Source organism: Lutjanus erythropterus, chromosome 22 (assembly GCF_056507025.1).
Source record: "Lutjanus erythropterus isolate fLutEry1 chromosome 22, fLutEry1.hap2, whole genome shotgun sequence".
In the NCBI taxonomy this organism is placed as follows: domain Eukaryota; kingdom Metazoa; phylum Chordata; class Actinopteri; order Lutjaniformes; family Lutjanidae; genus Lutjanus; species Lutjanus erythropterus.
The window spans coordinates 22,418,699-22,441,264 of record NC_139338.1 but is presented as its reverse complement, the minus strand read 5'-3'; the positions used below and the strand labels follow the sequence as shown (position 1 = coordinate 22,441,264).

At 41.8% G+C, this 22,566-nt stretch overlaps 1 protein-coding gene across 2 annotated transcripts in view; it reads right to left on the bottom strand.

Moving 5' to 3' along the window:
* magi2a (membrane associated guanylate kinase, WW and PDZ domain containing 2a) overlaps positions 1-22,566 on the bottom strand; it is a 307,253-nt gene that overhangs the window by 206,939 nt on the left and 77,748 nt on the right. For both annotated transcript variants that reach the window (XM_084710530.1, XM_084710531.1), the window contains exon 2: positions 11,089-11,205. In XM_084710530.1, coding sequence (XP_084566656.1) covers positions 11,089-11,205 — 117 coding nt within the window. The remainder of the gene's footprint in view (positions 1-11,088; positions 11,206-22,566) is intronic.

Here is a 22,566-nt window from a genome sequence, read left to right as displayed (position 1 = left end):
TTTTGAATAAAAAAAGTTTGTAAATAAAATATCACGTCACTAAAGATTTGTGTCAAATTCTAAACTGGCAGAAGTCTTTTGAGAAGGATCAAGGTTTCACATTTCTTCCTCCGTCTCTCTCGTTCCCCCAAAGACATCAGATCATTATATCGAAGACAGTGCAGGAAGCTCCCACGACAGCATCACAGTGAGGTGACCGCAGGCGGCCCACCTGATGGATTTATCTATCTGACACCATTACTGGACTGACAAGGGTAGAGGACAGCCGGAGTTTGGAGAAGAGGGAGGTGGAGGTCTTTGTGCGACGAAGGCCAATTAGGGAGCAAATTTCACACCTCTCCTCCGTCACGTCTGTGGGCTGCATCTGCCGACGAGCATCCAGCATCGTGTCACGCTCACCACCCGATACATCCACATCTGTGTCCCGCCTTGTCACTCAGCCCCTCCTGCCCGCCCTCCCTCACCTCCAGCCCACACACACACACACACTCCAATGTCTCCATCCCCCGCTTTCGGTGCCCGCCTCCTCACCCAAAGATGACTGATGGCAGACAGGATATTGCTTGTCAAAGTGACACATGTCTGAAAAAGTCAGAGACCACATGGATCATTATTTACGTTGAGCCTCATTTTATGAGTTTGAGGAATACCTCCATTAGATGTGGGTTCAAATCCCATTTCCAACAAGCAATACTCTTTCATCTCTGTTCCAATAAAAACTGACTTTCCTTTATCTGTTTGACTCGATCTAAAATAAAAACCATAATGGCTACAGCATTCGTTGTTTTTGCAGCAGAAAGCTAAGGCTTCTGCCTTTAACGTCACCACACTGTACGCTCATGATGACACATGCACAGAGTGGAAAGCAAGGCTCAAGTGGAAACGTCCTCATTTTGTGCAAAAGGCAAAAGCAATAGAGCTCTAGGGAAGGAACGATAATTGGTTTCACAATAAACCGTTTCCAATTTTAATTATCATAAAAAATGTTTGATTACTGTGCTTTGCTCACAGTAAATACTGTCCAGCATCAGCCAGACTGAGCAAATTCCTCCCAGATTCAGGCACAGCAGCTCCGTAACTTTGTGAAAATTTTCATGCTGTTTCTTCTCTATTAGGGTCTCCGATCTATTTTATTTCTTCATCTAAAAAGCCGACTCTTCATTTAGATAGCAATTTTATTTAGAAAGTAATATTTTAGGACATAAGGCCTGCGAACGCCGGTTTCGACACAGGTGTTTTCAGCTAATCTGTCTGATTAGACCTCTTCTCAGGACTGTGTGGGTGTGTATAGATTGTAATTGACTAACATCTCTCCGAGTCCCCTGTTAGCTTTGTTGCACCTGTTAGGGCGGGACAAATGACACCTTTATCATTCTTATTGGTCGATTGAGATTTGTAACCTAATAAATTACCATCAAAGCTCTGCCTGCCTTCAACCCGAGCAGAGGTCTGATCAGCAGAATAACTGAAACCACTTGTGCTGGGTGTTTAAAGACTTTAACTGTAGGGTATCCAAAATCTGAGCACTTTTCAAACCTTGACAACATTAAAATGTAAGCGTTTTCAAGGATTTCCAGCACTCATATAGACCCTGAGAGGAGCAGAGAGGCAGGCTGAGAAAGAATGATAGAAATAGGGTTGTATATTTTTTAGGGATATGAAATATTTTAAAGAGTCTCAGAAATGACATCTAAATAAGCAAAAATACCAACAAAGGCACTCGAGAAATATTTCTATTGCAGATCAAAGTATCAGAATGCCTTTGCACTCTGCTCATAAAAATTATTATATCCCAAAAACTTTAACAATATAAAATATTTGAAGATACTCAGAGAACTTACATAACAAAAAGTAAAAATACGAGTGTGAGCTCTGGCGGACCATTTCTAGTTCAAAGGGGCAGACGTTTCCATTTGCTGAAAGCGGGAAGAAGCAGACGGACGGGAAAGAGAAGGAAATCAAAAAGGAGGGGTGCAGAGGGGAAGAGAAAGAAAGCGGGATGAGAGTTTAAGAGGAGTCGAGCCTTTGACGCAGGCGGGGAGTGGAAACAGTTGCCATGGAAACCCCACCCTTCCTCCAGTAAGTCGAGTCAATGAGTAAGTGAGGAGAGTGGGGGGGGGGGGCAGAGAGGATGGAGGGATGAGAGAAAGTGAGCTTTTGACTAAAGGTATTTTGTCTGATCTGTCTAACCTTTGTTTGAAAGAGATACATAACCAGACAAATACAAAACATGAGGTGGTCCTGTTGCTCATTCAACAGCACACACACACACACACAAAAACAACCTGTGATGCAGCATCACCTCGAGTCCACCTCTGGCTTAAAAGCCTCAGTCTGTTTCCTCGTTCATCCCCGTGTTGGGCCCCACCTCAGAGCTCCGCAGTGAGGCCCCCCTCTCTGGGCTTCAAGCGTTTATTAGGATTTTCACAAAGATGCTAAATAATGGATGAAGGGGCACTGGGGAGCTGTTAGTCTTCTTTATTATCCTGATAATTACTGTCATCCATCAGACATCAGGCTATTAAAGAGGAGCACAGACATGTGACAAACTATGGAGAGAAGAGTCACAGGTACCTGGATGAATTCAGGTTTTAAGTGTTGCTTGTACATGTTACATTTTGGGCTTTATTTAAAAGCCAATGGAAACCTAAATCTGGAGTTGATCCTCCTGAAGTTCTGGCCCTTTTAAAGCCTTGTTCAACTCTGCCCTTTCCTGTTTCCTGCACTTAGATATGCTGAATGCTAAATGCTAAATAAACAAATAAACATGTTAAAACACTGAAATATCACAATAACGGTGGTCCAGCAGCTTCAATGAACTGTGAGGTAAAATTATTGTTTTTGCCAAAGGAGTCTGGTTGGTTTGGAGAGAGTGATGTTTGGTTTATGGTTTCTCATTGAAAAGGCTGTCTGACAGCAAAGAAAAGCATTGATTATATTCTGAATATAGTGTACTATTAAACGGATGTGTTTCTTTCTGTACGGGGCTAATATCTGTTTTTCTGCAGCCCCTGTCCACAGCAGTACATTACTTATCTCCCATGTCAGCTCTCCTGAGGGAGATGTCAATCAACACATGATCTGTCATGCTGACAGTCTTGAGAAATGGTCTAAGCTTCAAAATGACCTGTTTCTCAAACTAGGTTTTCTATCATGTATATTTTCACTCAGATGCTTAATGAGATGCAAAAATTTGGTATCATATATGCATTTTTAATATTCAAGCCAAAATACCAGAGGCTTTAAAATAAAAATGGGTGCACTTGCTTGCTCAGACAGATATCTTGTTTGTAACATGATACACACTGATGCACAGCGACAAAAAAAAAAAAAAGAAAAAAGAAAGAGAGGTTGCGGGAGGGAGAACTGATAATGAAAGGAGGAAGTAAAGATAAGGACGGTGCAGCAGAGCAGCGGGATATAAAGCGGGAGACAGACAGAGACTCATATTTCCTGCTATGCTGCAAGACTCCAGGATGATCAAACCAGCGACTGTGTACAGACAGATGGACTTGCTGTCTGTCTCTGTCTCGCTCTCATTAGTACGCACCATCAGTATTGCGCACAGTTGCCCGAGCCATTAAGACAAACTCATTGCCCTGTGGGCATCAAACTCCCCATTAGCTCCCAGTCTCGACCACCACATCCTGTGATTAGGGCATATGTTGTTTGTGCATGCATGTAAAGGCCAAAGCACACAAACATGCATAAATGTATGGACTTTAATTCACAAGAGCAGTAAAACAGACTCGCACTCTTTAAAGACAGATGTGGGAACATCTAATCACACCCTTCATAAACCTTAAGTCTCCATTAGTCGATGTTCACTGGGATGTTCTGTTTAAGGGTCCCTCTTCTGCTATCAAACCACTTCGTTCTTTCTTTACATGGTAGCCGGGCTATTATCAACGGAGCCAGCACTCCCAGGAGCATCGTGGTGTGGGGTTAATGGGAGCCATTACGGTCGGGTGATACATACCGTGTCAACAGTCAAGAGATACTGCCCTACACTTCATGTTAAGAGGCAGCTATCCTCTGTCCCTCAGGCTGCATTAGACCACCGTGGACCAGGTTGCACTTTGTCAGTTTATCTCCCATCTATAAATGGTTAAACTCTTTCTCCAGGGAATCTACAGAAAATGTGCTACACTGACACTGCGAGTGGAAACTACAGTGCACATACCATTAAGGAAGACTTGATCTATATCACTCATGTCTAGTAGCTGTCAGTGTCACTGGTCACAGTCGTGGGTTAAGGGCCGTCCACACAAAGAATTATAACTATAAAAATATTGGTGTAAAAAACGTTCTGAGTCAAGCAGATGGTGGAGTCCAGACCACTGCTTTATAGTTGTGGTGTGGACTCGTCCAGCCACATATTTTTATAGTTATAGTTCTCGGTATGGACAGCCCTTTATGCCTGAAACTGCCTCCTTGTTGACTCATTTACTTTTCCTTTTAGTTTTGTGGTTCCCAACCTTCTGGGTCAGAACTTTCACATGGGGTTGAGATATATTATCAGGATAAGAAAGCAGAAAAACAGCCATTTATTCAGTATGCAGCTGATGATGGGTGATCAGAACTGGTATACTATACTATATTATGTACCATATATAAGGCCTGAGCAATAGTGACACGTGTCAGCAACAGACACTTCATCAAAAGCAACGAGAAAACCAATGCAAACCACCATGAATGCACATAAAGTATTTGCCTTGGCTGATAAACATCGTACCCTTTGGTAATGGAACGTGCTACAAGCGACACACAATCAAGCAATCATTCAACAGGTGTGTTGTTTGGCTGCAGCGCTGACATCTGACACAACAACAGAAACAGCGTGCAGTGAGAAAATGAGTACAGGCGGTAAGAAACTGAATGAATTGGTTAAATTTAACCTTTCGTTCCTTTGGTGCTAAAAATAGGTCAATGCAAATTTTTAATTATCACTGATATAGACTGAAACGTTTTATCATCACAATTTTTTAATAACATCACCCAGCCCTTGTGTTATTACTATACTAGATTAATATATTATAATATGATAAGACAAATGAGATTTTGGACACTTTTGCATTATTGTCATTTTGCATGATCACAGACTTTGCAAAAAGTTTAGCAAATGCACATTAGATTAGCAAAAAGTACGGGGTTGTTTTTACTTGTCCAGTAGGGTACGTGAGTCAGTCTATTTTTACCTGGCCCTGTACAAACGGTTTTATTTAATAGTAGTTATCAAACAACAATAAACACTAAAATTGATTGTCATGTTTAATATAGGTCCAAGGTGATGTCTTTAAATGCCTCATAGTTCTAAAAAAAACAAAGATGTTCAGTTTAATATGATAATAAATGAAAAAAGGAGGACTTCAGAGGTTGAAAACAGCATTTTCTGCAAATTTTGGCTTGGAAAATAAATCAATCTTATGCCCGACCGGGCCAGTGAGTTGCCAGATTTACTAGCCCAACACAGTATTTTACTTGACGTGAGAAAGTGGGCAATCCTTATGGTTGAGCCCTGGACGCTACTCATGACAGCCATATTGATATAAAATAGTTAGATAAACACGTGTGTTCCCAATTATATATTATGTGTTCCATTTCGTGTAGCAGAGCCTTTCCAGTGAGCCAGCATGCACAATAGCAGGTAACACCTGTGTTTTTCCCACTATTTCATGTTAAAATGTCTGCTGTGAAAAAGGTCTATTGTATGACTTTTTGAGGGCACTACATAATGCATACATCTGAAAAAGCACATACAGTGCAACTGGACTGGCGTCACCACAGCTACAGTTTGTGCACTGTCACGGGTTGAGAGAAAGGACAAAGTGGGAACCTGACAGACCAATTCTTCACCTTTCCACCTGCAGCTGACCTCTTAATCATCAGCTCCATCTCTCACACCGAGTCAAAGATAGACACCATTTCTTGCTTTTCGCTAAGTGCTTTACTGTGTCCAAGGAGCTAAGAGGGAGCACTCTGAACAATATGAGCAAGCGTGTGGAGGAAGAACAGAGGGAATGTAAGAGGAAGGCAACCGAGCACAACCGAGAAAGAAACAAATATAATGAATACATGAAACACTCAGCGGGTAACAACTGGAGTATAATCCTGATGACCTTCTTCTTTTATCACATATTCATTTCCCTGCAATACAGGCACTGCGCTAATTTATATTTGATGTAGTATTTGCGGGGGAAACATGAGACGTACTTGTTTTTTTAATCTCTCAACCTTCGAGTTATTTACTCTAAATGTCGACGCTAAATACACGCACGCTATAAGTCGAAAGCTCGGAAATTAGTTCAGATATTTAAAACTGTTTTCAAACACTTTTCTGCCCGGCTCTGGAGGCTTCAAACGAAAGCACACACACACACACACACAAACACACACACACACACACACACACACACACACACACACACACAGCCTATTTTTGAGTGTGTGTCTGAAGCTGTGTGAAAGTCAGATTATAAAAATCTATACATTTAATTGCCATGCTTTCAAGTTCAATTTTAACTAAATAATTCAACCGTTCTCGATCAGCGTAACCCACTTAGGAGTCACAACTAGTCTACACGCACTTATTCCTCACCGCTCTCTATCTCCCCCATCAAATCTATGTGGATTACCAGACGATAGGCCTGATTTCACATGGGCTCAGGCTATTAACGCCCCGACCTTGGATTTCAACCAGGCAATTTGTCTAAGAGCTGGCACGGCCTTCGCTGCCCTGCCTGACTCCGTCCAAGAACCACGATTGGTATGGGTGGCATTAACTCTGCTACTGTCTGCCCGTCAGCCTCCATCCGACCCGAGACATCCGACTCTTCTTTGCCACTCAAGGGTTATGTTTAAATTGCTGTGATGAACTACTTCAGATCTATCACTTACAATTCTCTTTTCTCTCTCTCTCGACCCTTAGTCTCACTTAGATTTATCACTTTTCATAGCCATCATCAGGTATCCATGTACATCTCTCTTTTTAAATGTTAGATAAGCATTCTACTTCTTCTTCTCGTACCTGGTGAATGGCTCATCTTCATTAATCTCTATGTCGTTTGTCCACATTCGGCCCTTTTTAAACCAAAGGCCCAGTTTACACCTGCTATTAAGATGTGATGTATAGCTGGACACATGATCAGGATAATGATATCTGATCAGACTTTAATGCAAGTTGGCCAGAAATCTATTTGCCTGAAGTCAACTTTTATTTGCCCCTGTAACAAACTGTTTTATTTATTAGCAGCTATCGAATAACAATAAAGACTAAATGTTTAGCCTAGGGCTGCAATGTCCATAAAATGTCACAAAATAATGAAAAATGTCTAATTTAAAGACGTCACATCATCATCAAAACCCAGATATTCAAATATATCAGTTTAATATCATAATAAATGAAGAATGTTCATGTTGCATTCAAGTGCACCTTGTAAACCTGTAAATCTTTCACGGGATAGCCACAAAGGTTGTTTAAAATGGCGCAGTTTCTATTTTTTTCATTTGTTGAAAACATCTGTGATTACTTTCTTGCTCTTTCACAACAAGTACTAAAAAATATCAAATTATTATCAACAAACTCAACCATATTCTTGTACAACAGATCCCAAAGTACCTATGTGATAATTCTTTATACTTATACTCAACCTACATTGTGATTAAGAATGGTTAAATAAGTAAATAATCCAACACAATACATGAAGGGCTTCAAAAAGACCCTGACTGGCTTCCAGTGATCTGTGATCAGCCCCCAAAATCCTACCCTTTCGTAGGAATATGATAATGCTGCAGAGACTGCAGTCACACCTGGCTGAAATCCAACCACAATGCGAGCCTGATCACCTCCAAATGTGGTTTGGCCAATCTGTGCCAACAGATATATATCGGGTCAAATTGTCCTAAAGAACTTAAGAACTCCTGGAACAAAACTCGGGTGCTAAATCAAGAAGTGAAAGTCCATTGTATGTGAAGAACTGTGAGGATCTGGTAAATTAGTCAGATAATACACAAAGAACAGAGACTGAAAACCTCACAATGCCTCTTTTTGTAAACCAGTTATGAAACTGACCACACAAGTTTGTCTTTGACGTCAAATACATGTTGTACACCAGTTGAAGCCGCCTTGAGGCTCGTGTCCAATCGGAGATAATCAACAAAGCAAACTGTCTGTGAGGATTCTCCAGTTATCCGGGTCACAATTATCCAAGAAAGGCTGAATCAGGTCTTTGCTGATCTATGATGCCTGTGGTGACTTCAACGGCTCTAACAACTGCCAGGAGCACTAATGAACCAACTGGTATCAATGACTTTGATAATGACCCCACACAGCTTAAGTACCTGGGACTCCCCACCACTCAGTCAGAACTGAACAAGCCCCCGGGGTGAGGGGTGGAAGGTTTTCAAGGATCAACCTGTTCCAGCTGTTCTCAAGTCAGTCTTTCTTGGATTACAGAGCAAACTCTTGCCTCAATAATTCAAGGGCCAGTGGAAAATTAATAAAACCTAAAAAGCAACCAAACCACAAGATGAACAGAAAATGAAGGAACATTTGCACCATTTCCATAAACGTGTATGTGTTTACCCAACATGGAGCCATCCATCCATCCATTCATCCATCTCTCCCTTCATCCATCCATCAGTTCAGATATAAAAAGCCCCGCTCAGTCATGACTAGGCCTCTTCCTCTCAGCAGCACTGAGGCCCATTGTTGAAGCTTCATTAATGCACAAATTAACCTCCCTTTACTCTCTCTCTCTGCAACAGTTTATCTGCAGTCCATTTACTTATGTGGTTATCATAGTCTGCGTCCCATCACCATGCCCCCCCCCATTTCCCTTTTGTGTCCCTCTCCCTCTATTTGTTCTCCCATTTGTTCTCCCTCTTTACTGTTCACCTCTTTCTCTATCTCCAGTGCCACACCGGTAGCGACTCTGTGAGTGGTTATCAGAGAAAATTACGCCTCTGTTGCAAACAAATAGCTCCTTTTTTTTCTTTTTTTTTTTTTTAGATTTCTCCTGTTGTATTCTGTTCAGAGAGGGCGACGGAAAAGTGGCTTCAGCGAAATATGCCTGCTTCTGGCCTTGAAGAATGCACCTCCATTAAGGATTCAGGGGAGAGTTAGCCACCAGACAGCTGGGCCTAATGGCACGGCAAGGCTAATGCAGAGCTAACACACACACACACTATGCACAGATAAGAGCTCTCACAAACAAACACCCTTTAATATCACAGCCTTTTGACTGATGGCAGTGAGTATATGTTCAGTAAACAAATGGCAAATAGGAAATCAGGAGAATATAGATTAAACATCAATAAGTCTAAGCTCACACACAGATAAGCCTTGAGTTTGAAATGCAGTCCTGAACTACGGCACGTATCAATATCTTAAAGCCCTCCAAATCTTATCTTTGACTGTCTACAATGTGGCTAATTAGATACAGAGGGCCGACTATAAAGGGTCGAACTTCCAGACAAGCCTCATTCCTGCAAAACCACGAAATGCTCCAGCAGCGAACTGATTACCAGCACAGACAGATAGCAGGAGGTTTTGGGACTGAAGCCAATGGCAGCAAGGAGAAAGTATCTCATCACACTCCTCTCAGCTGGAATATTCAATTTATTCAACGCATACTGTTCTCCTAGACAACCTATTAAAAATCATGGAGGGCCGATGAGAAGCAAGAAGAATGGCTGGATTCACCTTTCTGTGCTCGTGTGCGTACCCTGCTGCCCTCGAGTCAAGGCTGTACATGGCAGCGAAGTAGTTAGTTATTTTCCCTGGAGCTCGAGAAAACCAAACCTCTGCTAGAGTACTACCTGACCTCCGGTTTGTTCTGTGTCAATGCGTTTGCAGTCATTTGATGCAAAAAAAAAAAAAAAAAAGTGTAATCTGTTGAGCTTCACGGTTCGTTGTTGAGCTCTGGAGCCTACAAAACAATCCAATTAACGGCGCTCATAGGCAGATTGAGATTGATGTTCAATCTCCCCAAAATTATGAGCATTTTTGGACCTGCACTTCCATTAAATTTAAATGGGACCACTGTAATCAAGGATGCAGCATCAACAGTTGCACAATCTGTAGAATCTGACATGCCCACTTTGGTTCTCACTCCAGGTGAAGGACAGACCACTATATTTTGGTGCCAGCTGAGAGCAGGAATGTTCTCATGATTTAGTCTGGTCTGTCTTGTTAGTCTAGAAATGGCAGTAATTGAGCCCCATCTGACATTGTTTTGAGACATTTGTTGAATAAGGACAGGCGGACAACAGCAGCTGTGTCAAGCAAAACCCTTAGTCTTTTTACTATTTTGTTCGTTCAAATTGTTTGCGCTTCATTAATTATTGTTTCACATGACAAACACACCAGTAGAACTGCTTAAAATAGCGCTTGTTTAACTGTCAGTTTGCAACTTTAGCTAGGAACCAATTTTTAGGGTTTCAAACCGTTTATTATCGGCCTAAATGCTCAAAATGGAACAGAACTGGTTCCACGTTGGTGGGAAAGAGGTATGAGTGGTCCTCAAATTGTGGCATCGTTTGATGTATTCAGAATATTATCATTCAGCTGGTGGAAACAGTTGTGTGTTGTTGCTCCAGAGGCAGCGTTTCTTATTTTGAAAAAAATAAATTAATAATTACCCTGATGATGTCATAGTGACGACATAATCTTCGATTGGGTATAAGACTTCAAACTGGAGGTGTGGGTTTTGAAAGACGTGGACATTTTGGAGGGTGTAAAGAAAGACGCTATTGAGTTGCATTATGGGGAATGTAGGATCCAGTGTTTTTGGATTTTGACCCATATTCAGCACTGTGCTTTCATGTTGATATCTGCACATCTGTTGCTTCAGTTTTGACCACTGTCTTTAATCTGTCTCCCAATATTGTGAGATTAACAAACTAAATCTCTGAAATGACCCTTTAAACACATTTTTAAACTAATCAGATTACCACAAACACATTGACACACATGAAACCTGAAGATTTTGAGGCAACAGCGAAAAACGCCAGCAGCGTTTCACTCAAGGAGGTGAGTGAAGTTGACACAGGTGCGAAGGAAAATAGGGGGAAGATGAGACAACTCACAGGGGACGGTGCGGAGGTAGAGGTTGTCCCGGATGATCTGCTGCAGCTCGTGGTCCACCGAGCCTTTCTGGAAGCGCAGGTTGAGGTAGTGGCGCAGGTCCTTGTCTATCACGCCCCCTGGAGGAAGACAAGGGACAGGAATGAGTAATCAAAATGAGACGTCCTCCATCAAATCAATCACTCAGACTGATGAAAGGCCGAAAAGATGTTTTCCTGTAGAAAAAGAGAAATGGCTTGAGGAAAAAGAACCCTTAATCAGAAATGGGGACAGCTTGAAAAAAACATCCCGTGCAATCTCCAAACTTCAAGAGCGAGCAGAGGAAGCTCCAAACACTGCAGCAACAAATGACCCAGAAATCATTGAAAACCACAGTAAACAATTTGAATTTGCTAAATCCCACAAAACAAACACAGCCAGCGCTAATGAATACACTCTGCCCTCTCTAGGATTCAGCATCTGTCAGGCGCAGCCGCGGATTGGCGGAGGTGTTAATTGGTGCGGCGGCCAAACACGTGTGGAGGAATGTCTACATATAAATCACCGGCTGACTCCCCCCGGGGCTGTTTTTAGCTCCGTTCTCCTCTCCGTCACCCTCACCTGAGCCACTTCCGCCCTCCCCTTCCCCTCGTTCTCCAGCAGCAGTCCCAGTTGCATGAATGGACTTCCACTTAAAACCAGTAAATCTTGCTGGCTCAGCAGGACGGAAGATAAAAAAAAAAAAAAAGTGATGGAGAAATGGAGGCAGGAGAGATGGAAGGCGAGGGCAAATCCCAAGGGGTAGTAGAAAGGGGGGAGCTAAAACAAGCATCAACTCCACCTCCCCTTCTCCAACAAATACTCCATCTACTCTGCCACACACTCACAATCGCATTTCAAATGGAGGCTGGACAGGACAGATGAGATGAGAGGGTGGGGGGGTAGCTGATCGCTGGACTGACGTTACTTAAGGGATTCCTCACGGTGCCGCTTTAACCAACACACTTGTCATTCTTGTTACTCTTCTGCGTATAAGTAAAGCAGCGGAGAAGACGTTCGTCTAACCTTCAACATCCTCCGTAAAGCAGCAACTTGGCACGGTGCCACACAGCATTTAGCTTCAACCCCCTCTTCTTTTTCCCTCTGCGATCCCGAGGCATGATATGCATGACAGCGACACACACATGTGCAGACGGATGCATCCGAACATGCAATCGACTATAAAGGCAGACAGAAGGTGGATGAAATATAATGAGCGGCACATTAATTCAAGAATAACCTAGTTTTCTGGAAGTTTTCTGTCATATTGGGGGGGGGGATGTATTATTTAGCACATTCTGCTTCTTCAGTCGTGTGTTCTCGACAAACACACACACACACACACACACATATGCACACACATATGCACACACACTAATCCATCAGAGCTGAACTAATTCACGGAGCGCTGCATTATAATCGTGCAAACCTGAATTACAGACACCGGCTCCATCTGTGTCCCTGTCAAAAGACGCGGAGCGGCACGACCAGCCAATTTACATTTGCATGAGAAAAGAAGGCAAGCCAATGAATCTGCATACTGAAAAGGTGAGCACACACACACACACACACATATTAACACACTAAATGGCACCTCTTGTGCGGACAGCGGTTGTGCAGCCAGTGTAGTGTCAGAGTCCTCTGTCCACAGGTTTTGTGATGGAAATAATCTCCGCGGGAGGAAATCCTGCGCTGGATCTTAATCCCCCCCCCCCTTTGGTTGCCGTCCTGTCCCGCAGGTCCCCAACTCTGTCTCTGTTTGCCCCAATCTGCCTGGCGGGGAGCTGAATCACCTCTCTCTCTGCACTCCACGGAGGAGAGATGAAACAGGAGAGCGCAGGAGAAAGAGTGAGACACCGAGGCAAAGAGAGAGTGTGTGAGAGGAGAGAGCGGGAAAGGGGAAGAACAAGTGTGTGTGCGAGAGAGAGAGTGTGTGTGTGTGTGTGTGAGGGAGAGAGCGACCGTTGAAGCGCGGCTCAGGCGGTGGGGACCTATCGCACTGAGATCCCCTCTCTCTATTGGATCCCTCCAGATTCTCAGGTCCTGCAATGCCCCCCATCTGCAGCAAGGGGCACTACATCTGTGATACATGCCTCTGTCAGATTAAAAGCCATCCCATGACCCCCCTCCACCCATCCTCCATCCCTCGGCTTATAGCATCCACATGGCCTGAATCTGACCTTCTACCACGTGGTGAAACTAAACATTATGTCTCAGCTTAACAGAATTCCTCCCAATTAGACTGTTGTTGGTTGTTTACTTTGTGTCTAGCAGCCAACACCAGTGGTTTCTGTTGACAAAGTTGTTTTTGTCCATTCTGGTCAGGCAATCTTTCCATTTATCTGCTTCTCCTCTTCTCTTCTTTTTCTTTGGTAATGGCATATATTTATGTGCTTGTATACACACATTTGCAAGCCCACAAAAGGCTTGACTTTAAAGGTTACAATTTCGAAATGGAACCAAACAATGTCAGACTTTACGGGTGTTATATTAGGCCTCAGGGCAATAAAAGCCAGAAGATATAAAAGACTAGTACAGACATCTATATATAAAAGAGAAAAGTTCTTTGAGATGTCTGTGTTCTGTCATATATTTCGCAACATCTATATGTGAAGCAGGGCGGCTTTTTTGATAAAATCTCAACACCCAAATATTCAATATTTAATGATAAGAAAACAGACAAAAGCAGGAAATTCCCATGCTCAAGAAGCAGGAACAAACAAGTGTTCTTAAAGCGGTGATTAATTCAATTACAACTTTATAAAAACAAAATATGGGGCAAAGTGGTAACAAAATGAGCCAGGGTGAATTGTATTTAAACTAGAAGAGTGCACTCAGTAGGAAACAGATGGTGAAGCACCTACTGCAATGCCACCACAAATGACAGATGCAACCAGGGAAGTTCTGCACGGTTCTGAAAAAAGTATATGCAGGCTCAAAGACATGCAAAGTGTTTTCGTATAGTCTCAGTTTTCTTTAAGAGCATAGAATAATGTACACTCTATTTAAACACTGTTACTGATTTAGAACATTACAAGCAGTCTTATGGCTTTATAACAATAAAATCACAAAAGTTTAAATTCTAAATAAGATACATTTAACGTTGGTCAGAGTTTTTTCAATGCACACACACACACACACACACACACACACACACACACACACACACACACACACACACACACACACACACACACACACCTTACTGCATGATCTTCCCTGGGCTTACATGTGGCGAGGATAATAATATTATCAATAACATAAAATTCATTTAATTTCTGTTATGCAAATGAAAACTGCAAATTAAACTTTCCCAGCATTGTGTTTTTAGACAGGAAAGATACAAGACTTTTCAGCTACATTGACCTGGAACTTGAGTAAAAAAACACATTTCTTCGTATTTTGGATTTAACTGACATGTCAATCAACGAGCAATATTAGTTTTTCTTCTATTTCCTGTCAAAAATCTGCCCATCTTACCCTTCTTGTCATTTTACCGTCTGAATAAATCTCAGCAGTCTGAATCCTCATAACCTTGTTGGCGTCAGAGCACCTTCTGTTCAGTTATTAATACCAAATTTATCAGATTCATTAAACTTTTATTCCGAAGAAGAAATAAGTCAGAATGAGAGCCTTTTCACTGGCAATGAGCAGCAGTTAGAACACACACTGGTGACTGCAGCTCTCCTCAATATGGCCCAATATTTCGCCATGTGTCCAAAAATAGATTGTGTGTGTGTGTATGTGTGTGCGCGTACAACAGCGTAAGAGCAAGAGAGTCCAATTCTTGCAGCAGCTCCACTGGTCTGGACTCAGTGAGCTGTATGAGGGTGAAAGAGGTCATTTGAACAGATGTGAGGCTCTCTACCGTTTTTCTCTTGAGGTTGCTCCTCATCAGTTCTTGCGGCTCTGACGGCGGCGCTATCATGACACGACATGATATGTGACGCTGCCGACGGGGAAATGTGTACGACAGAGGCAGCGTGGTGGGGAGAAGATGGAGATAGAGAAGAAAAAGGAGACCATAGAGGCTGTGGTTTGACAGAACCTCAGGATAATCCACCCGCTGGTGCATGAGTCAATCAGCAGAGCATGATAATACTAAACGTATGGACAATTCATGCATTTATTCACATCATTCAGTTATTATTTCCTCATCGGCCTTGAGCAAGAGTAACAGCAAACATGATACAAGATGAAATGACGCATTCTTGCAGCATAAGAGGCGTTCCTAGCATGTATGGAGCCACACGACACAGCCATGAAAACAGTTTCCCAAACAGATGGGTGAATGAGAATCGCTGTTGCTCTGCAGAAGAAGAGAATCCACCATTTAAGCTCAGCAGGTGTCATGTAAATCCCCTGGGAGGCTGGGAAAGAGAAAGAACAGCCTGTGGAGAGTCAAAAAACAAGAGAGCAGCTGGTTCCTCCGGGGGATAGAGGTGCTGTAACAGCTAACTGCCTCATAGCCTGGCACAAACTAGTGGAGCTCGCGGAGAAGCGCTGACTACCACTGCAACGGGTGAGGGCGAGCTGGAGCAGCTCTCACCCTTAAACACATGGCCTTCCTATTTATTTGGTTTTGTCAATGTAAATTATGTTCGCGTGTACGATGAATTATTCATGGTCTATTGACTGTGGTGTGCAGTTGAACAGTATGCTTTGCAGCGGGATATGATTCACTCATGTCAGTTTAGTTTTTAGCCAAGCTAGTGGCATGGCTCTAGGGATGGTAGTGTCGGTCAGTCAGCTACTCAGGTCAAGACAGAAATATCTCAGAAAGTACTGGATGGATTGCACTGAATGTCTGTGTTAATATCCATGGTACACAGAGGACAAATGTAGACAAATGTAAATGAAAAAAAAAATCACTGCAATTCTTTGTAATTTGTGACAGTAAATGTGACAGTCTTTGAGATTTGGACTCGACTGAAGTCATCACTTTGGGTTCTGGGAAACTGTAGTGGGCATTTTGTACAATATTTAAACATTTTATAGACTATATGAATAATTGATCAATAGTGAAAATAATCAGCACATTAAAGGATGAAAATAATTGCTAGTTGCAGCCATATTGAAGAGTGCCATCACTGGAACATCACTCCCACATGAACTCGCTCCCGTCAGTACAAAAAAGTTCAATTAATGTACCCATCATACCTCTCTCTCTGAATACAGGAAACAAAAAAAAGCCAGAATTCCATCAGATTGTCTAGATTGTTTTAATACTTTCACTCTTTTAATTCAATTACCGTGTTGTTCCTTCTTCTGCTGTAGTGGTTTAATGGCACCCTGTTGGACAATCATCTCAATGCACCGGCTCCTAACACTGACATAACAGCAGTGGTTGGAAACATGTATAAAACTGCATTTTCTTTTGTTAATTTTCTGGAAATTCAGTTAAAATTTGTGCTAAATTTGGATGAAAACTTAAATGCTGTTTGTCTCTTTCTACACTGTGAGTGTCAACCAAAGGCAAAATACAGAAGAAATAGTCGTCAATAAAAGAAATAGTTGAATTTTGCACTAATGAGTCTCAAATACTGTAATTACAGCGAGTGCACAGGTGGTCCAATTCAAACTCAGGCTTAAGAAAAGGTTGGTATTTAAAGTTATTTAAAATTTTAAAAATGTAGCAAATTGGTACCTTAGTACAATGAACATCTCATTTTCCTACTAAGTGAAAAAAACCAACTTTGTAATTAGACCCTGGTTTGATACATAATTCTACAGTCAGAAACAAATGATTTACATAATCAAATCAGAATAAAAACAAATCAAATAACAAACCACTGAATCACAAATCAAACAGAATTAAAGCCAGCAGATTGAATTCTGAACATGAAAAGTAAAAGTGTGATAAATTTGCTAATTAAGTTTGTAAAGACTCAAAATGTTTATTTTATTCTGAGTTGTCTCCTTCAGTAAATCCCTATATAACAAACTGCATTTAAAAAACAAATAAGGAGCTTTGTGTTACAACACCAGACGATTTACTGCAGCGATGACTGTACCCTCTGAGAAATAAGGGTTCCAAATGGGTTCCTCCTGAATGGGTGAGGTTCTACCCAGAACCATCACCTTCTGGAGAACCTTTTATTGACAAAGAAGGGTAAGGCTAAGGGTTCCATTATGATCCCTTTTCATCCAAAGAACCGTTTTTGGAACAGAGGGTTCTTTGGGGATTGTTGAAATTCTTGAGGAACTCTTTTATCAAGGGCTCTTTGTAGCATAATATAACAAGGTTCTTGGTAGAACCCTCTGGGTGGGTTCTGGAAAAAACCCTTGGAATATAAATGAAAATAAATGAACATAAATGTTTTTCAGTAGAGTACCTGCATGGGTTTCTAAATGACATCATTGGAATATAGGGTTTCAGAAAAAACCCTTCAAATATAAAAGGGTTCCTGATAAAACCCCCTGGATGGGTTCTAGATGACACCATTGGAGTATTGGGTGGGTTCTTGTTCTGGATTCTGGATAGAATCCCCTAGAGAGGATTCTGGGTGGAACCATGACACCATAGGAGGGTTCTCCATTAGAATTTCTCATAAGGGGTTCTGGGTGAAACCTTTTCGCAGATGGTTCTCGGTATAAACCATTATCTGGTGGTGGTTTCACAGAGTTCTACCATGAACCCTAGTGGAAATTATATAAGAGGTTCTAGCAGTTCGCCTATGGAGGCAAGCCAAAGAATCCTTTCTAGGTTCTAGCATGTTGTTTTCTAAGATTGCATCAACAGTTGATGCAGGCGCAGGGAGCTCAGAAGGAGCTCCGTGTTGAAAATTGACTTTCAATTGAATTTACAGCCTGCAAGGTCGCCATGATGGACATAAATACAGAACACACACGCATAAAAAATAAAAAAAACACACTCAGAGTTTTAAAGAAAGTCTTGTGACAGCCAAGTCTTCAAAGTCTCCTGCAGAAGAAAACTTTCTCCTTTATCAGGAAAGATCCAGCGTGGAGGGTGTGCTGACAGTCAGTCAGAGCTCGGAGCGCCGTCATCAGAGCCACACTGACAATATTTATCACACCCCGCTCTGAGGGCACCCGACGGCAGTCACATATGTAGCATTATCACGCTGTGCGTAGGCGTGTGTGTGTTTGTGTGTGAGCGTTAAAGTCAGAGGGAGCTCCAGCAGACAGCTGTTTGGATAATCAGGCTAATTAAAAGATCAGGATGGGCTTAAAACCTTGCCAGTTTCACCAGACACACACTGCGCTCTGTTGATTAGTCTTCAATGAACATGTATGATGCCAACTCTGTGGTGAAAGTGCTGGAATCCAGAAACACCAACTGGCTTTCAGATGGGCTGACACACACACACACACACACACACACACACACACACACACGGAATGTTGTTGGAACAAGTATTTTGTGTCAACGCACAATTTGGTCTATGACTATACGTTTTCTTTTTCATTCATCATCACATAAAAATTATAGCTAACAGCTGGGTTTAGACAACAAAAAAACAAAACAAAAACAAAATTAGGGTTATGTTTCAGTAGGTAAAGTTTGAACAAATGAAATATTTTTTGTTAAAAGGAAAATACTACTGATTTTGCTGCTACAAAGAACTTTGTTGACTTTTGAGGCCCCCTGCGGACAAAAGCGCACCACCAAAACCACAAAATACAGCACCAAAAAATTATCCAAAATTATCAAATGAAAAATCTCTTCCTGGCCAATGTACTGCTAACTGTAGCTTTGCCCGGGGAAATGTTCTCCATGCCAGAAATCGTTTCATCTGATCAGACTGACCTGGTGGCCGACATTAAGAACGAATATACAGAAAGCCGGTCTTCTCACTGATGGTCTTGTAGGTCATACAGAGGCATCATTATTAAACTGACGCTGCTTCATTACTAGTTAAAAACTCTCTGTAGTACCTTTAACTACAAATTATGTCCTTCCTTTTGCTGAACAACTTCAAATTTTGTATTTACTTTGGCAACTGCTCCAGGCAACCACTGATTTCCATTTCCATTTCACAAGTTTAAAGAGTAAAGAATAGAATGGAATGGAAGCTAACATGCAAATTTCTAAAATGCTGCAGCACAGCTTGCGACATGTTTAGCTGTGTGCCTAAACCTAACAATACCTCAAACGTGCTGTCAGATTAACTGATTTAATATTCATATCAGATCAGAAAACACTGTGTCTTTTAGAGGGTGTGTCCAAACAATGCATTTTATTGTTTAATTTGAAGGACTTGTTGCTGAAGAGGAAACACCTGGCTGAACCAGCATCATCAGAGCTGAATCCAAATGTATACACCTGTTCACAAAACCTGTTTCTGTTCATGCCATGAGCAGAAAATAAAACATGTACGTTATTTGTCCTTTAAGAAATTGCCCTCATTCGCTCAATTACAGGATTCCATCTTGAAACACACACCCACGCCGTCTCTCCAGATCCCACAGGTGATTACACAGCGTACCTTCCTTCTGTTGCTTTGCGCTGACCGTCCCCAGTTCACCCATTGCCATCGAAATGCACTCAGCCCACCAGCTGCCTGCTTGAACGTTAGCATGTTTCATGGCTGGGGGAGGCCCGGCCCGTTTTGTCCTGGGAATGGGACGCCGATAGTGCTGCCGGAGCACGAAATGGAATATGTCCTTCACGTGCCACCGTGTCTTCCAGTGGCCACGCTAAGCAGTGGATTGATGGGAAACAGCATGCGAGAGCAGACGGGTACCTCACTTTCCTGAACCTCCACTGCATTCAAACACATATGGTCCAATTTATTCCTATCAGAGTGTGATCTGTGTCCAGATTTGCTTTCAGGATAGGGACCAATCCAATCACACTTTCGGAGGTTACTCCTGGTATTTCCACTAAATCTTGTTTTCTGTTTAGTGCCTGCAACCTGACCTGATGTCATCTTTCTTCCAGCTACTGTAACAGGTAAATATGCTGATGCAGAGGAATATACACTGATCAACCATAGACTGCATATTAAATAGGACTTCAAACTATTAAATATACCCTTTATGCCTCCAAACCACTATTTGTACTCCTGTGCTCATTTTTTTGGATGTGCATTTCTTAGATATTGCTCCTTTAAAATAAACAGCTGATATTTACAGTGTAAGGGCTCAGTCATCAAGTTTAATGTCAGCTTTCGCATGTCGTCACATCTGTATGTGCTGTGTGGCAAACCAAAAAAGTTGGCTGAACTTCCTTTGAACCTGGTTATGCATGAAAGCACGTGGTTACACAAGGTACTCTACCTCCGCTGAGCAAACTAATTTGCATGCAAGTACACTATTGGGTGAGCACCAGCTGTGATTTTCATGCAAGCACAGAACAGGATGAACGCTGACAAATACTGACCACCTACTGCAGCATTAATGAGTGGCTGCCCACAGCTGGAGTCTGCAGGAAAGATGTTGGTTTATTATGCGGGTGATTATGCCCCGCACTTCCTTTGTTTTTCTTTACTCTAGTGTGATATTCAGACGCAGGTCACATTTTAACACCAAGTATGCATGAGCAGAGACAATATTTCATGATTTCTTTCAAAAAATATACACATTAAGTTTTCCCAAAGTGCTCGAAACAGCAAACGTCTCTTAATATTTATAAAGCTAAAACTAAAAAAAAAATCTGCTGTCCCTCTTGAATAGATCTGTTTATTTTCGTTCCATTTATAACTCTGGCAAGTCATGTAAAAATGGTGCATTTAAAATTAGTGGCGAGACTGGCCAGACTTTACTTTAAAGCTAATTTAGTTATATTCAGTGCGCATGTAAACCTGAATATTGTTGTTCCTTTGATAGCACAGGCAATTATGTGTGTAAACAGTACAAAGACAAGATATTTAATGTTCAAACTGAATAACTTTATTGTTTTTCTTGTAAGTATACACTCATTCTGAAAAAGAGGCTGGGACATGGAGAATCAAAAGACTGGGAAAGTTGTAGAATCTTCAAAGTTCACAAGCAAGTATGGAGTAAGGTTCACCGCTTTGTGAAAAACAGCCTGGGCAAACATTTCTCAGCACAAAACAACAACAAGAAATTCAAGGATTTCACCATCTACAATCCACAATATCATCAAAAGATTCAGAGAATTCAAAGAAATCTCTGCACACAATGTCCAAGGCTGATGCCAATATTTAACGCCCGTGACCTTTGAACCCTCAGGCAGCATACCGGAATACTACATGGGTTCGGGAACAATTTGGAAAACCGTTGAAAGTCATACATCAGCAACGCACAGAAACGGCACAGACTTTTCTGGGTCTGAGCTCAACGGAGATGGACTGACGGAAAGTGGACAAGTCTCCTGCAGTCTGACGAGTCCACATTTCAGACTGTTCTTTGAAATCATGGAGGTTGTGTCCTCTAAAAGAGAAGAAGGACCATCCAGACTGTTCCTGCTAATTTCAGCATGACAACAGTGCCGCTCGCTAATACAACTCTAAAAGAGTTTGAGTACTAGACTGTCCTGCCTGCAGTCCAGACCTGTCTCCCACTGAAAATGTGTGCTGCATTATTAAGTGCAGAAAACAACAATGAATACCCTGGACAGTTGAGTAACTGAGGTGTATATCCAGCAAGAATGAAAGACACTTTCACTTTCAAAAACAAACAATTAGTGTCCTCACTTCCAAAACACTTACTGAGTGTCGTTAAATGAAAAAGTGATGTAACACAGCAGTAAACAGGCTCTTATCCCATCCTTTTTGCAATGTGTTGCAGGCATAAAATTTTGAATGAGTGTATATTTAAAAAAAAAAACAATGAAGTTAATCAGTTTAAACCGTAAACATCTTGTCTTTGTACTCCATTCACTTGAATACAGTTAGGAAAGGATTTGCAAATCACTGTGTTCTGTTTTTATTTTTGTTTTACGTGGCATCCCACCTCTTTTGTTATCTGGGTTGTACATGGGTTTTTGTAGGTCACACTGAGAAGTAATACTAATGCTGGAATTGCATTTCACCACATGAGCCTGTATGTGTTACACGTGTGTGAAATTGGCCAAAGAAAAGCTGCAGTATATAAAAGCTCAATATAGTTTTCTGTGCTTGAGGGTGGAAGCCTGCAGAACATCAATCCGCACTGCATGGTATTTATCAATAAACGCTGTGATATGTGCCAAAGGTTGGGTGGGGATTCCTACAGAAGTTGCGTGCTAAAGTTAAACGATGTCTTGACCCACCTCCGCAGGCTGCGCCGCCATAAATCAACCAAACCATCAAACAGGAAACACCACTTTCTGTCCCTGCACTAGGCTACATTTAACCTTCTAAACCTCTGACTTTAACTCTTACCCAAGTAGAAAGCTAAATCTGGCTGCCCGCACCGGCTTGACTGGCAGTTTTACCTGAAAGACGCTGGCTACTGTTAAGTTCTTCAGCACTCGGTTATGTCTCTAGGTCACCATTGAGGAAGGCTTGTTTTACACCTCGAAGAGAAGCTTTGCCTGAGCAGAAAAGAGCACA